Source organism: Aulonocara stuartgranti (genome assembly GCF_965226115.1).
Source record: "Aulonocara stuartgranti genome assembly, chromosome: 17".
Taxonomy (NCBI): Eukaryota; Metazoa; Chordata; class Actinopteri; order Cichliformes; family Cichlidae; genus Aulonocara; species Aulonocara stuartgranti.
The window spans coordinates 38,224,238-38,240,432 of NC_138953.1; the positions used below are offsets into that span (position 1 = coordinate 38,224,238).

The 16,195-nt window shown below is 40.4% G+C and overlaps 1 protein-coding gene across 1 annotated transcript; it reads left to right on the forward strand.

Moving 5' to 3' along the window:
* The first annotated feature begins 563 nt into the window (after nt 1-563).
* On the forward strand, nt 564-15,898 carry LOC309692133 (protein mono-ADP-ribosyltransferase PARP12-like). Its single transcript, XM_082510355.1, has 12 exons — nt 564-1,057; nt 1,391-1,526; nt 3,039-3,741; nt 3,831-3,881; nt 3,969-4,095; nt 6,664-6,829; nt 9,807-9,927; nt 10,044-10,140; nt 10,858-10,933; nt 11,546-11,676; nt 12,612-12,754; nt 12,991-15,898. Exons 1-12 carry the CDS (start codon nt 780-782, stop codon nt 13,242-13,244), a joined length of 2,283 nt encoding a protein of 760 aa, XP_082366481.1. The 5' UTR covers nt 564-779; the 3' UTR covers nt 13,245-15,898.
* The last annotated feature ends 297 nt before the right edge of the window (nt 15,899-16,195 follow it).

Genomic DNA, 16,195 nt, shown 5'->3' on the forward strand with positions numbered 1-16,195 from the left:
GACCATGCAGCGTTGGAAGTACTCACATTACTTTGATTCTGTAAAAACATTGTCATCCGCTGTACACTCTGCATGATTAAAACTAATACTAAGTTTTAAAAGATACTTTTTCATTTGATTCAATTTTATGTGATGGATTATGCAGAAAAAATAGACTTGGGCTGATACCTGAATACGTTATAAAGCAATAGTACTTTATAATGTATTCAGGTTGCATATGTTTTTTAAAAGTAACTAAGTAATAAAGTAACTAATTACTTTTGAAAATTAGTAATCAGTAAAGTAAAGTGATTTCTTTTTTTGGAGAAGTAATTAGTAACTTAATTAATTAAGTAATTAATTAAAAATACAGTTAATCCAGTTCCTTCGCAATGGCCCATCCATACGAGCTGTCATAAGAGTTTGCTCTATAGCCCAGCACAGTCTGTGCAGTAGTATACAGGAGATGGGCTGTTGCGCAACGACACATCCACAGAGCCATAGACGCATTGTGACGCCATGTGTTTTCATTACTGGACATGTTTCAGCTGTGAAGCAAAAGTAAGCCCTTCTTTTCATTTTCAGTCGAGGTCTATGGAGGTCATACAGCGCGGTGACGCCCCCAAGTGGACATCAGCAGCATTACAGCATCAGTCCAAGATAAAAATAGTTCAGTTTCGCTTTCCAATCGTCAGAAATGATACCGAAGTTTTCCTCCTCCCATGAAACCAGCGGCCGCTGTCGTCAAGCTGCGGTTTGGTCTCACAGGTGGAAGTTAACGCAGGCAGAGCTCGGACACGATGGAGACGGAAATACTGAAAATGATCTGCGCCGGCCAAGGAGCAGTCAACACGGAGGATTTAGTGTATAATCTATTTTCCGGAGATCCCACGAAGGTGTCGGAGATCATTTCTAACCGAGAGAAATTTGCTCGGTGTTGTCCAAACGGACAGCCGAAGGTGGTGGCCAGGACCCGCCTGAGACTTTGCAGAGCCAAAGACTGCCCGGGGACGTGCAGGGGTCTGCACCTGTGTAAAAACATCCTCTTCAGCGGATTCTGTCAGTTCACTCAGCTCAGGTAAACATGCTGGACTTAAAGTAAATAAACAGCTTATTGTCTGAGTCTTCGAAGTTAAACGGATGCTGGCTCTACCCAGCTGTACATCAAACCTATTATTGGGCGAATCCTGCTAAAACATTTTTCCCAAAACGCTGAACTTGACTTTCATATAATTCTGTCCATGAGTTATTGCGTCGTCTTTTGACTTGCAAACGGACTTTCTACCAGAAAGATAACCCATGACGTACATGACAGCTTTTTTGTTGTTGTCATTATTGTTTTGGGGTTTTTTCTTTTCTTTTACTGAGTACTTACCGTCATGACTCAGCTGTGTGGATTCTGTTACAACAGGAGGGGCTGCAGCTTCTCCCATGAGCTGACGTCTGAGCATAACCAAAGACTTCTGAGGGAGCATGAGCTGGAGAGCCTGAGCCGAGAGGAGCTGTGCACCCTGCTGCTGCAGAGTGACCACACAGTTCTTCCTGATGTAAGTCTAACAACACACAGCATGAACCGGACGAGTCAGTCTAGTTTGCATTCCTACGACACAATGCCACACCCGCTGTTTCCACTAACATGTTACTTTTGTTTTTAAATGAATTGAAAGTGTTTTTCTTTAAAAATGGTTTTTTTTTTTTGAAAAATATAGCTATTGAGAAAAAATGTAAAATAATTACACCATTGACGTCTCTGCCTTTCTAAACGGAGGGACAGCAACTGTGTGTGTAAATGTAAGCGTGTAAAACTGCAGATAGTCATATTAACAGTATTTTGTCTCTATCCGCCATTGTAGAGATTGATCTAATGTAAACGATGGCTGTATCCCAATTCAGGGTCTGCAGCCTTAAAGGCCGCATTTCAAGGCCGATTACGTCACCGCGATGCGACGAAGGCTGTCCCAATTCAAAGGCTGCTCGAAATGCGGCCCTGAAATGCGTCCTTCATTTCCCTGAATTTTAAGGCTGTGGCGGTGTAGACTTCGTGGCCCAATTATCCCAGAATGCATAGCGCGGCGGTGGGTGTGGATAATTTTGCAAAAAAAAACAAACGGTGGGTGAAGGGCGCCTGAAGAGTAAACTTTAAGTAAGTAATGAATATTATGTCACTTATTTATGTGCAAATGTTTAATAACGAAGAACATTAAAACATTATTGTTGGTCACATGTCGGCAAAGTTATGTGACATTAGTGACGTTTGTGCTAACTTGGTTTTAAAGCCTTTACTTTAAAATATACGCCGTTCAATAGCTGAGCTTAATCTTACAGAGAATGATCAAAGCTTATGTAGAAACAAACAAATGAACAAAAGATTTTCTCCTTCATCTCTGTCAAACAAAGCTGTATGACACGTTTCCAGCTGTTAGTATCATGGTTGCTAGGCAACCTGGGCAGCGTAACGGAGGCTAGACCGTCCCATTTCACAAGCCTCGCACTTCCGGCCTTAGCGGTCTTTGAGTACGCGGCCCTTGAGGATCGTTGAGGCTGCGTACTTTAAGGCTGCAGACACTGAATTGGGATACAGCCATTAACGTGGCGCACGGCGTGACGTGACAAAAGGCACATACGTTTGACGTTGCGTGACGAATTTCGTTTTCTTGTAAGACGAAGGGGAGGGGCTAGCAAAAAAAAAGTTTGGGAACCACTGTGTTAAATGAAAGTTCTTTAAATGCCTGCATTTTGTTTAATGCCCAGCAGGGGGAGATTCAAATGGTTGCATCTCTCCTTGAATTTACCTGTTTTTTAGAAGTTTATGACAAAATGACCTAAACTGATTCAAATCAAGCTTATGCTCTCAGTCTTTCCTGTCTTACTTATTTATACAGCTTACATGTACAGTGCCTTTTTAAAGTCAAAACAAAACAAACAACAACAAATCAAACAGGAATGTCAGACAGTTCTATCTATCGTTTATGTAGAATATATGATTATAATCCAGGTTTGATTTACAGTCTGTGATTATAACCTTCACTTTTCATCTTTTCCTCTCTCCATATCTCCAGATATGCCACGACTACAACAACGGTGTTGGACTGTTTGGCAGGTGTCAGGATGGTGATGGTTGCAAGAGGCTCCACATCTGTGAGACCTACATCAGCCGTGAATGCAGCTGCTGGAAGAACCACGATTTTAATGCTCCACAGCCATTCAGAGCTTTGCAAGCTAGAGGCGTACCTGACACACTCTTTCAATCCTTGAAGGCTACTTATGCAAATAAACAAGCTTTGAAGGTGGCTCGAGTCAGTGACCATGGTCAACAAAGTCAGAGAGGCAGAGGTGGCCATCAGCTCAGCAGAGGTTGGAGAAATACTTGGGGCAACAGTGGCTTTAGGGGGAACAGAGGAAGCCACAGCAGCCGCCCGGTGCAGGATCAGGCCTGTTCACTTAGTGACATTGCTGCAAACATTGACGCCTTTGACCTGTACTCCAGCGATGGACTGAATGAAAGCGACGATGAAAACTCTCCCACTAGTGACATCTCTGCCGCCACTAGCGACAACGATGCGAGCAGCGAAAATGATGTAAGCCAAAACCGGACATGGCGTCCAAAAAAAGCTGCTGTGCCTTTTAGAGGGAGAGGCGGCAACAGGGGCAACCATCGGCTTTTTCAAAATACTCGTTCCTTAAGTGACATTCGTGCTGCTGTCAGTGATGTAGCTGCTAGAGGCGGAGGATGGCAGAACAATAGACAGAGCCCTGTCAGAGGTAAACAACGGCTGAAAATACTTCTGTGGGGAGATGAACTAAAACTGCTGTCTGAATGAAGCCTGTGAAATATCTCCTGTTTCTTTCAGATAAAACAGGGATCTGCATGTACTTTATCAAAGGTCACTGCAAACATCAAGGTGAGAAAGTCATGGTTAGTAAGTGTTTTAGGTTTTAATGTAGTTCTTTCTTGACTTTGACCAGCTGTCTTTCTTCTTTCTTCTTAGATCGATGTTTTAAAGCTCATGACAAGATGCCGTACCGATGGCAGGTCCAAGAGGGACACCAGTGGACTGATTTGCCCGATAATGAGACAATTGAGAGAGACTACTGTGACCCCAGTAACTCATACAGGTACTTACATTTATTCTGCAACTCAGACATCTCAATTTTAGATAAAAGGTTTGGGCGTTTCCAGATTTTTTGAAGGTAAAATGCTTCAGAAAGCTTTGGTTTTAGGAAGCGCTGGCTCTCTGTGATGTTAGTATGTAACAAACTGGATTGCAAGTTAATCTGATCGTTGTGTCATCAGCGTTATTGTGTTCAGATTTGTCACACAGCTATGGCGGACTTGCTCCACACGTGCAATGATGTAATTTACTGAGTGTCCTTGAAGGTGTAATAATCTAGAGGGTGTTAAGCCTGTCGATCATATCAAACACCCGTGACAGAGAGTCTGTAGGAGAACATGCTTGTGGTTGGCTGAGAGTGTATGTATGGGGGTGGGAGTTATGGAGCGTGTGTGTGTGTGTGTGTGTGTGTGTGTGTGTGTGTGTGTGTGTGTGTGTGTGTGTGTGTGTGGGGGGAAAAATGTAGCACAAGTTCAAGAGGAGACAGAGGGATTGTTTTTGTTCTTCAGGGAGCGCTCTCTTTGTTTTGGCGTTGTCTACAGCCCACAGCCGACTGTGTTACTGTTCCTAATGAACAGCTGGTACACGGAATCCTGACCGTCTCTGTCTCCTGTTGGAGGGACGCTACAATACGGCGGTTTCAGGCGCAACGCTTTGGATAAATATTAAAATAAAATATTTGATTCTTTGCTGAATTTGTAAGTTTGCTCACTTAAAGTGAAATGAACACAATTTTATGGTAGTTTTATGTTAGTTACTTATTTTGATGGAAGCAGATAGAATATCAACATATCACAGAAAAGTTCTTTGACCTGCATGTCGCTGAGTGAAATAAGGATTTGATCTCTGACATGCAGACAGAACTCTGTCTCCCCCAGTGTCACGGGAAGCTGTGTGGAGTGTGATGGTTGCGGTTTGGTGACCAGGTTTTTATGTTTTTATGTTCAGTGTTAAGCACATTGAGTTGACATGAATTTCCAACAAATTACCATTATCATTACTCCTGATCTCAACTGCGTTTAAAGCAGAATAGATAGAAGTCTTGCTGCAACCTTAAGGTCCACCTGCTCAAGTGAACATCTTCATGATTGAGAGAAGGCTTGGGAGAAAGTGTTGTGGTCAGTCAGTCGATCTCTTTGGCCACCATGTTTGGCAGAAGAGAAATGCTGAATATGAGCTAAAGAACACTTTTACCACAGTCAAGCGCTGTTTTCTGCTAAGCGTTCAGAATGAGTTCCCCAGAATGAGGTTCTAATGGACAGTAGGTTTGAGAATCAGGATCCAGTTCTTGTAGAGAACCAGTTCCCTGTTGTCCAAATCAGCTGATTTCAGTTTGTTGGAGGAGGAAAATAGTGGCACAGTCTATAGCCTGGATATGGACTGTCCTTTTATTCTTATTGCACAAAAAAACAGACAAGAGTGTGATGGTAAAGTGGAAACTGCATCTAGGACAGAAACAGCTGCACTATGGTGGTAACACAACTTTGGCTCTTTGCACAGAGAGCATGCTAATACTAAGCCAGCCAAGAACCCAAAGTAATGTTAAAGCCGCAGCCCATCAGCCAGAGCCTGAACTTCAACAAGTAACAAACTGATGAGCAGTCAGGCTGCAGACTCTCTTTCTACCTGTTCATGTTTCTAAAGTAGAATCACCATGGCGATCGCTCTTTGTGCTGGTTTTCATCTTTGCTCTGTGTTGGCAGCTTTTTGTTGACACCTAAATACTATGACTAGGATCATATGTGTGTCCTCGTGTCGTCATGATTTGTGTTGGTGTGCTGGACTGTAGCCTAAGGTTTGTACTATTATACTATTAACTGGTTATTATGACAGTGTGTTTTAGTATTTTAGGTAATGTAAAGAGTAATGTAACAAGTAGTTACAGTATGTACTGCATTATTTAAAAAAAAAAGGTTTTGTGTAATTTGTGTAATACATTTTTACATTTTTCAGTAATGACCACAAAACACAAGAAGGATGGGAAATCCCTCCAACATGCACAAACATTTGACCACACAGCATGTAATTAACTTCCATGAATGTAATGTCTTTGCTATGCTGCTTAGAGATGGTGGCGACTCAAAGCAGAGCCAGTGAAAGCCATGAAGAATTGATAATTGATATCAATCATTTAATCGGAATCGCTAAATTCTTATCAATTCCCATCCTAAATGGACAGGGCCATGCACCGTACAATCTTGAAGAGAACTTCCCTCCCGCAGCGTGACCACTGAGTGGACAGATTTTCCAGCATGGCAGTGACCCAAAACATACCAAGTCAACAAAGAAGTGGCTAAAGAAGAGCAAAGGTCATGGAGTGGCCCAGACAGTCTCCAGACCTGTCCTATAGAAAATCTGTGGAGGGAGCTGAAGCTTTGAGTTGTTCAGTGGAACCCAAGAACCTGAAGGGTTTAAAGAGTTTCTGTAAAAAGGAGTGGTCTAAGATCCCTCGCTGATGTGTGCAAACCTGATGACCAACTACAAGAAATGTCTTAATGCTGTGTTTTCAAATGACACACACGCAGTACACAGCTAGCAGTGGATTCATTTTGTTTTAATTGTGTGTCTGCAGTAGCACCAGCCCAGCCGTGCACTTTGACACGATGACCTGCGGACTGAAGCAGGTACGTCGGCTCTCGACAGAAAACTCGGTGACTGAGCCGACCTTCATCCACACCACCGAGTGGCTTTGGTACTGGCAAGATGAGTTTGGGAGGTGGAACATGTTTGCATCTGCTGTGAGTAACGACATTATTGTTATCGTATTTTAAATTTTTATGTTGTTAAGAAAAAGACAATATTAGGACATAACTCTAACAGACCGCTGTACAAACATATAAAATGTGTAACTGACTGTTTACTAAAAAGGTTGTTTGCACTCTTTGATAAACAGTGAAGACAGTCGTCTTTGCGTCACCCATTAGTTTGTCGATTGCATTTCAAAGCCTCATTTTCACCGTTGTTGTGTTTTTGTTTTACTTTTTAAAACTGAACACGACCACATTTGGAGAACAGAGCTACATTAATTTTGTCAAGAAACTTTAAACAAGACTCCAAATGCATGCTAGTTTTGTGGACATGCAAATAAAAAACTCTGACACATTTAACATATCAGCAAGAGTTTGTTGCTAAATCCAAAAGCTCATACTGTCACATTTATTACGTAAGAGCATTTGCTGTTTTTCATTCTCTGCTGAAGGGAGCGAGTAAGTGATGGGTTCTGTTTGTTCGTCTGTTTGCTAGCAGCCCAGTGTCCACAGCTTCAACTTTTTGTGTGATGGTAGAGCGGTATAACACACTTTATTTTGTCAATACGATGCACAACATCACAATGACAACAAAACAGACTGACATCATCTTGTAGTATAAACATCATTACTCACTTAAATTTTAGTATAGCTCTGTTGTTTTATAGAAACTGTATTAACCTCCTAGGACCTGGCGTCCACATATGTGGACATCACATTTTGGGTTAGTTAGATCAAAATACTCAATTTTGCTCTACAAGGGCCTGAGATCCACTTACGAGGACATTATACTGCTACTGTTCTATCGAAATTTTAAATGAATATCCTCATATGTGGCTCTTATTTTTCTTAGAAACAAAAATTACATAAAAACAAAAAAATCTGGTAATTCTTTGTTTTTACATTTATCAGGACCCAATCAGCCCAAATATCAAAGAGAAAATAAAAATGCTGCTGTGGAAGAGTTCAGGTCTTAGAAGGTTAAAGTAAATAATTTTCCACTACCATTTAAGTTTGACGTTGCAGCCATTCAGAGCTTACACTTTCTGATCTTTTTAATTCAATTCAATTTTATTTATATAGTCCAAATCACACAAAAAGTCGCCTCAAGGTGCTTCATAGATACAGAGAAAAACCCAACAATCATATGACCCCCTACGAGCAAGCACTTTGGCGACATCGGGAAGGAAAAACTCCCTTTTAACAGGAAGAAACCTCCGGAAGAACCAGGCTCAGGGAGGGGCGGGGCCATCTGCTGCGACCGGTTGGGGTGAGAGAAGGAAGACAGGATAAAGACACGCTGTGGAAGAGAGACAGAGGTTAATAACAGATATGATTCAATGCAGAGAGGTCTGTTAACACATAGTGAGTGAGAAAGGTGACTGGAAAGGAAAAACTCAATGCATCATGGGAATCCCCCGGCAGCCTACGTCTATTGCAACATAACTAAGGGAGGATTCAGGGTCACCTGGTCCAGCCCTAACTATATGCTTTAGCAAAAAGGAAAGTTTGAAGCCTAATCTTGAAAGTAGAGATAGTGTCTGTCTCCTGAATCCAAACTGGAAGCTGGTTCCACAGAAGAGGGGCCTGAAAACTGAAGGCTCTGCCTCCCATTCTACTTTTAAATACTCTAGGAACAACAAGTAGGCCTGCAGAGCGAGAGCGAAGTGCTCTAATAGGGTGATATGGTACTACAAGGTCATTAAGATGAGATGGGGCCTGATTATTTAAGACCTTGTATGTGAGGAGCAGGATTTTGAATTCAATTCTGGACTTAACAGGAAGCCAATGAAGGGAAGCCAAAACAGGAGAAATCTGCTCTCTCTTTCTAGTCCCTGTCAGGACTCTTGCTGTAGCATTTTGGATCAGCTGAAGGCTTTTCAGCGAGTTTTTTGGACATCCTGATAATAATGAATTACAGTAGTCTGTTTGTTAAACATCGTTTAACAAACCAAAGGTTAAAGTCTTTGCCATGAATAACTCCACGTCTTAGGAGGGGTGTACGGGTGAAGTAGTTCCTGACTGATATGTTTGTGAAACAGTGAACAAACATGGAAAAATAGCTGCAGCAGGTCAGAGTTTTATATCCGGCGTGCCTCAGCATGAAGAGCAGGTGGAGCTGATCTGTGCCACTGTACATCTGTCTCAGTCACATTATCAATGGCACCTACTGCTGCAGTTAATACTACATGTAAACTGCAATAAATGATGCACACAAAGGAGAAAGAAGTGAAGCTGGCAGAGATTTACTCTTAAACTAAATTAAGATCATGATATTTCTCAGCAGTTTGAGTTACACTGGCTGTGGCCCAGCGTGCTTTTTTAGTTTTTTTTATTTTGGCCTTCTTTATATCCTGATTTATTTGTTTCATGGTTAATGTTTTACTTGCTCTATTCTCTTATTTACAGCTCATCTCCTAATCTTTTTCTTTTACCTACCAAATGTATTCCTCTCATATCTCATCTCATATTCTGAATTGTTGAGATTTTTAATACTAAAATAAGCAGTCACTTACCTTTGATTTATAGGAAAGAGGAAGAATTACATGCTACCAACCAAATGAATGCACCATGCTTTGCTTTTCTTCCATTTTCATATAAAATGTCTGCAACCTAAGATCAAATTTTAAAAATCTTAAGGCTCCAGCTGTGGTCGTTAACACATATACCTAACATGCAAAAGATCCCTAGTTTGATACCAAAACACAAATCTGGTGTCAGGGGTTCAAAAGTTCAAAGCCATGCTGAGCTCGGTGAGGAAGGACGTCCAGCATGACGACTCTGCCAAACCAAATGTTACTGTTTTCATAATTGTGGCTATGCTAACTTGGGAATTTCTACCTTGAGACCTTTATAATATTACAAGCTCTTTAGACAATATTATTTTGCTTCCCAACGATTTATTGTTCATATGGCAATTCCTGTTTGTTATGCGTTTAAAGACCTGCTCGCCTTTCTTACTTTGCAGATTGGTGGACATGAAGCAGCAGACATCAACAGCACAAAGCTGGAGAAGTTGTTCCTGGGCAATAATAAAGACGTTGTGGAGTTTACTGCTGGTTCACACTCGTATTCACTCAGTTTCGATGGTAAACAAAGAATATGGAAACTGTATCTGATCGCTGATTTCTGTGTTTTAAAAGTGGTGTCATAATCATTGCACAAGTTTAAACTTTTATTTATGTTTTTTTTTCTTACCCGTCAGACATGATGCAGACAAACAACCTTAATGGCACGAAGACGCTCGTGTGCAGACGGCCACGGTTTGTCTCTGCTGTAGACGTCCGAACAAAGAAAGTCAGGTACGTCATCCCAAGAGCAGCTTATTCTCTGCGGTGTTCTTACATCTGAGAAGTTCATTCTAATTGGGGAGGAGAATTCATGTTCTTGTTCGGTTTACTCTTCTCATTGAGACAATCAAAGCTCTAGATATGGTTTTATATACTTTCCTTTTCCTGTATCTAGACCTTACCACAGTATTACCTTGGAGATCTACAAAGACTTTATTTGGAACAATCTCGGGCCAAAAATCACTAGTTGATGAGATCTTTGAGCACTCAAGTGGCACTGCATTAAAAATAGGAATGTTGAGCATCTCTCTCTCGCAACTGGTCTCAGTTCACAGACATTTGTGGACTGTTGTTAGAAAAGGGGATGCTACACATGAACGTTTTTGTTATGATGGTGCAGTTTTTCCAGTTTAAACATTCCACATGTTCTCTGTGCTCTAATGTGAAACAAATCATTGCAATCCAAAAATTGCAGCCTCAGACATAAATCTGAATTGTTAAGTTTTTGTTGGTAGTTTTATTGATGAATTTGCAATAATAATAATAATAATAATAATAATAATCTTTTTAAAAATCCAGTAAAAAATCGTACTATTGTTATTACGGCTTTTAATGGGGAAAATGACGATTTTAATTTTAATTAATTTCAGTACTGATATAACTATAAATGTGTTTTGGGGTTTTAAAACGAACAATAATGAAAGCTTTCCTTATCATTTCTGTTTGCAGAAGGCCTGTGGTTCAAAATGTTGGCCCAGTACCGGACAACTGGGACAAGACACAGATCCCTGAAACAGGATATTCGGTACTGTGAAAACCAACAAATGTAAAAAATATAATTTTCCTCTGTTGGTTTAGCTCACAGTCATTTCTAAATGTAAACATCATTGAGTAATTGTAATCTATTATTTCTTATTGTTTGCAGTGTAATTTTTAACAAAATGGGATAATTAGTACCAGATAGCTGAGGTTGTTTTTCACATGTTTGCAGATTTTAGGAGTCAACTTTCTTTAGTACGGCTGCTGAAAACTCGATGCCTCAGTTTATTCTGATATAAGATTTTGTATTTTTAATTTTCAAAAAAAAGACAGTCAATGATTTCAGTATTGCTAGATATCTGCTGTTTCTTTTTTCATTTCATTGTTTTGTTGTTTTACATCAGCACAGCCTGATTCAGCCAGCAAAGATGCTATGTTAGCTAAATGGAACATAATAAAGTATTCAGCAAAAAAACCAAATATTTCCTTCAGCAAGTGTTGAAAAAAAGTGTTGTTTAGAAGCCAAAGTAAAAAAAAAAGTTAATAATTCTTTCTGTTTCTGTGTTTGATGATGGTGTTTTAAAATTGTGATTACAGCTTGTTTTTGTTCAATGTTATTGTGACTGAACATTTTCTATGTTTCTCTGTTTTCTTACAGCAAATCTCCCTCCAGAGCAGCTCAAGAGAATTTAAGGAGGTTGAAGCTCTTTTCTGTAAAACCATGAGAGGCTTTGATATCATCAACATTGAGAGAATTCAGAACCAAAGTCTTTGGGCGGCCTTTCAGTTGTACGTACCGACATCCAGTTAATATCCATGCATCAGCCGCTTGTTAAATTTGGCTGACAGCTTGTGTCTACGATAGATTCTAACCAGGTTATTGTATCTGTGCAAGTAGCCACCCCTGTCTGATAAAGTAACAGCATCATTTACGAAACTCATGTTGTATTAAAGTAGACTTTAAACTATTAATGGAGAAAATCAACCCAATAGGAAAATATTTAAAGAAGTCATAAACGTACTAAGAAGATCTTTTTTCATGCATTTCAATAAACTGACCACTTTTTCAGTTTTTTGCCCCCTGCTGCCCCCTGAATATAGAGATTTAAGCTGCCCACAGTGGTGTTGCTTTTCAGAGCCACAGGCTTGGTCCATCTTTTATTCAATGTCTACTATTAGCATGCACACTTTCTGACCTTTTCTCTACTTTTTCTTTATATCCTTGCCTGGATCTAGACCGTTACCCAGTGTTACCTTGGAGATCTACAAAGACTTCCCAAAATTTCATGGCTTGTTTTCTTCCAGATATAATGTGACCTATGGGGATATTATATGTAGTAAAATATACTGTGGAGGAGAACACAACCATGAGAACAAAGGGAGACTCAGACCACAAAGACACAGACTAAGACATGTGAACTTGACACAGTGACGGGAACATGGAGACGTGACTGACTGGGGAGACGGGACAGGGTCATAAAAGATGATGACTAAAGATTACATAACCTAATGACGAACACAGAAGCAATGTGAAACAATAATATATTGAAAGGAGTGAATACAGAGCTAGAACATAAACTGCGTCTCAACATCCAAAAGAACAAATCATGAGCTCACAGAAAACTCAAAGCATAAAAAAACTTAAAACACAGGCTCAAAGACACAAGACCATGATTCACACTCTTACAGCTTGCTTTAATTTGTTTCCTGTCTCCTTTTTCAAGGCAGAAGAATCAGATGAGGACCAAAAACCGAGGGAGAGATGTGCCTGAACTAAGGCTTTTTCATGGCATCGACTCCAAATCTGTAAACACCATCTGCCACAACAACTTCGACTGCAGAACTCATGGAATGGCTTATGGCAAAGGTGAGTGGAAGAAATGTTCGTGCTGAAATAGTTATTGGTTATTCAGCACATGTTCAGCATAGATTTAAAAAGCAAAGACTCCAGCCACGCTCATCTTTGTGACACCGTGAGTCCTGTGGAGTTATTCTTATGGAAAACATTGATTTTTCACCGTGTAATCACCTCTGCATGTTTACCAGTTTCCTTCCCCACAAATACATTTTTTCACAATTGTACCTTTTGGTGTCTAAACACAGGCAGTTACTTTGCCCGCGATGCCAAATACTCCCACGACTTCACCGGTGACGCTGACGTCCGAGCCATGTTCATCTCACGGGTGCTGGTGGGAGACTACACCAAAGGGTCCTCCGATTATTGCCAACCTCCTTCAAAAGACGGAGGGGGCATAAACCTCTATGACAGCTGTGTAGACGATGTAATGGACCCCACCATATTTGTGGTGTTTGAGAAGCACCAGATCTACCCCGAGTACCTGATACAGTACAATTAGACAGTGTACTGGTGAAAGAAACCAGCTACCCTATCAGCTTACCAACCCAGCACAGTTTCTTTCATGTGCTGATAGTGAGACAAATGTAACTTTGAGTACTCAGAGTAGAAAAGAGATATGAGAACCACATGTTTACCATTAAGCATTTAGCAATGTTGGTAAAAATGTGTGAATTGTCCTGGGAAATACTTGGTAAAACTAGCTTCCCAGTCAGTTGCTATTTTAGGTTTAATGATGAAAATGCTGAATAAGCAACTTTCTTTTGTTTGTTTCGATGCTCAATCTTTTTCAACTCGACCAAATGCAAAGTGATTTTTAAAAGAAGACAAATTTCCACAAATCACAAACATTTCCAGTCAGTCTGTCTTCATGTTGCACATGAAGACATATGTGCATCTTTTGCATCTTTTATGTGCAAAAGATGCACATAAAACCAGGCTGGCACAATCCCATTTGCTGAGGTGTTTTTTATAGAAATGACACTAACTTTTATACAAAATGTAATAATGACATTTTGTATCGCTAATGATCTTAGCATATATCTGTATGTATCTCCTTAATGGTGGGCCAATCTAAAGAAAAGTTTTTTAATAACATTGCAGTTATTAACATCTATTTTAAGCCATGTCTTTAAGTTTTCATATTTATCACCCTGACAATGCGATGATGTCTCCATTTGTTGTTGTTGTGACATTCAACATACACGAAGGAATTTAGTTATACTCAACATAAATACAGAATGAAGAATTCGACAAAGCATACAGGCTTAGCAAAAACCGCCCATAGGACAGGTTTATGCGAGTAATATAGATATGCTGCAGCGTGCTAACCATATCAGAAGAAAAGCCTGAGTGCTTTCCTCGTGATTATCTCGGGAAGTTTTATACGTCATCCACGTTTAGTGGTTATCATGCGAAAGCGTCGTACCTAAAACATATCAAATAATAAAAAGGGATAACGTTGGAGGCGTTTAGAGCCTCAGATTCTCGTAAGGATTTGTCCAAGACACGACGGACTGCGTGTTGGTGCCTGATGATAGCTTTGCTGTTTTAGATGACCTTTGCAATGTCAGCAGCAAGCAGGGACCAACGTCTGGGAACACGTATAGAAACAAACAGCAGCAGTGTGCGATACTCACTGTGCTCGGAAAAGCTTGAGAAGAAGGAAAGCGAAAAACATGGACCTTCTAGTCCAGCGGTCCCCAACCTTTTTTGCGCCACGGACCGGTTTAATGTCAGACAATATTTTCACGGACTGGTGTTCCGGGAATCCATCCTACCTGACAAACCATCCTACCTGTTGTTTGTACACATGCGCACAACACGAAATTAAGTGGCGAACCGTCCTACCTTTGTGAATATGAGCGAGAAGAATACTCCGATGGGCAAAGTTAAGTGGCAAACCGTCATGCCTACTTAAATTTGTGCTGGAATTAGGAAGTAGGATGGTTTGTCAGAACACCGGCTTTTGAGGTGTCGCGGATAAATACAAGAGAATAAAATGATACGACCAAGACAAATATAATAATAAACGTGACTTCACTGTGTAATTGTGTAACTTTATTAGCAGCGTCCTCCTGAAATGCGCCAACAACACTTGACAGTAACATCCTCCTCTCTGCCCCTTAATGCTCTCTGGTCGCTATGGTAACGCGTAAATATTTATTTCAAAATAAGACACACAAGACCCAGGGAAACAGAGTTAACGATAAAAACCATGAAAAACATAAATTTCACAACCGAGCCTCAACTCTCGCGGCCCCGTACCCAGCGACTCATGTACCAGTACCGGTCCATGGCCCGGGGGTTGGGGACCGCTGCTCTAGTGCAGCACAAAGGTGATGCTGTGGTGGTTGTTAAACGTTCACTTCGCCCTGTTGTGCACAGTGCACCTCGTTCCATTTGCCAGTCTTTCTAGTTCATAGTCTGACTGTAAATGCAGAAAACAGTTGATAAAAAAAATAAATTTCTGTTTGAAGATGATTTAAATGTTACATTGTGTGTATTTCCTTTCTCTTTAGCTCTTTTGCAGTCATAGCCCGCTTGGTCAGTAGTACTTGGATTAGCTGTTATATATTTATAATGATTAGAAACAGATATAACAAAATACAAATACCCCATGCTACTAGTTTTGCTTTTTGTTATTGTTCTTGACACTGTATGAGAGGGTACTTACAGCCAGGCAGGCTGTGCATGAGGAAACCCTGAAAGGGCCATAGAAGGGCATCAACCCAGCAGCAGGATCGCTATCTGTTGCTTTATGCAGAAAGTAATAGAAAGATCACTGCCAAAGCCTTACAGAATGGCATATTTATGTGCATGTTCCCGATGAAACTGTTAGGAACAGACTCCATGAGCATAGCTTGAGGTCCTGATGCCTTAAACAGCAGTCATGAGAGCTGCTGACTAACACGTGGAAGTCTGCGTTACCTTCCAAGGATATGCCTCCAAAGGCTCACCCTCTCCCAAAAAAGTCATACAGGATGTTTCAGGCTTCATAAAGTTTGCCGATGGCGCCTCCAGATTCTTTACATGTGCTCACTGTAAACCTGTTCTACTATTAAAGCTATTATTCTTCTGAAATGTTCTATCAAAACAGATTTTTGTGTGTGTGCATGTTGGCAATCATTCAAATAAATAATTATTTAAGAGTTATCGAGACTGTTCACGGGTGTGGTTCTTGATTATGGCCCACTGTGGTTTACGTGGCCTAAATTATGGTCTGCATCAGGACATATGATGATCTGCACTTCCTTTTGGAGTCACAGTCGCAGGATAAAAAACTGCAAAACAAAAAAACCCTCTTTATTTGTTAAAGAGCAAAAAGATGAAGGCGAACAAGCTTCAGCAATAAGCTGTGGGTTTACAAACCTTCTTTTTGCCCTCAAAAACCCTGAAAAAGAACAAATAAAGATTACAATAATATTTACAATAACAACATTCATATTTTCC

Coding starts and splice junctions, on each gene's coding strand:
- LOC309692133 (XM_082510355.1), top strand. CDS start 780: ATGGAGACGGAAATACTGAAAATGATCTGCGCCGGCCAAGGAGCAGTC. Junction 3,742..3,830: donor TAGACAGAGCCCTGTCAGAG/GTAAACAACGGC, acceptor TGTTTCTTTCAG/ATAAAACAGGGATCTGCATG. Junction 11,677..12,611: donor CTTTGGGCGGCCTTTCAGTT/GTACGTACCGAC, acceptor TCCTTTTTCAAG/GCAGAAGAATCAGATGAGGA.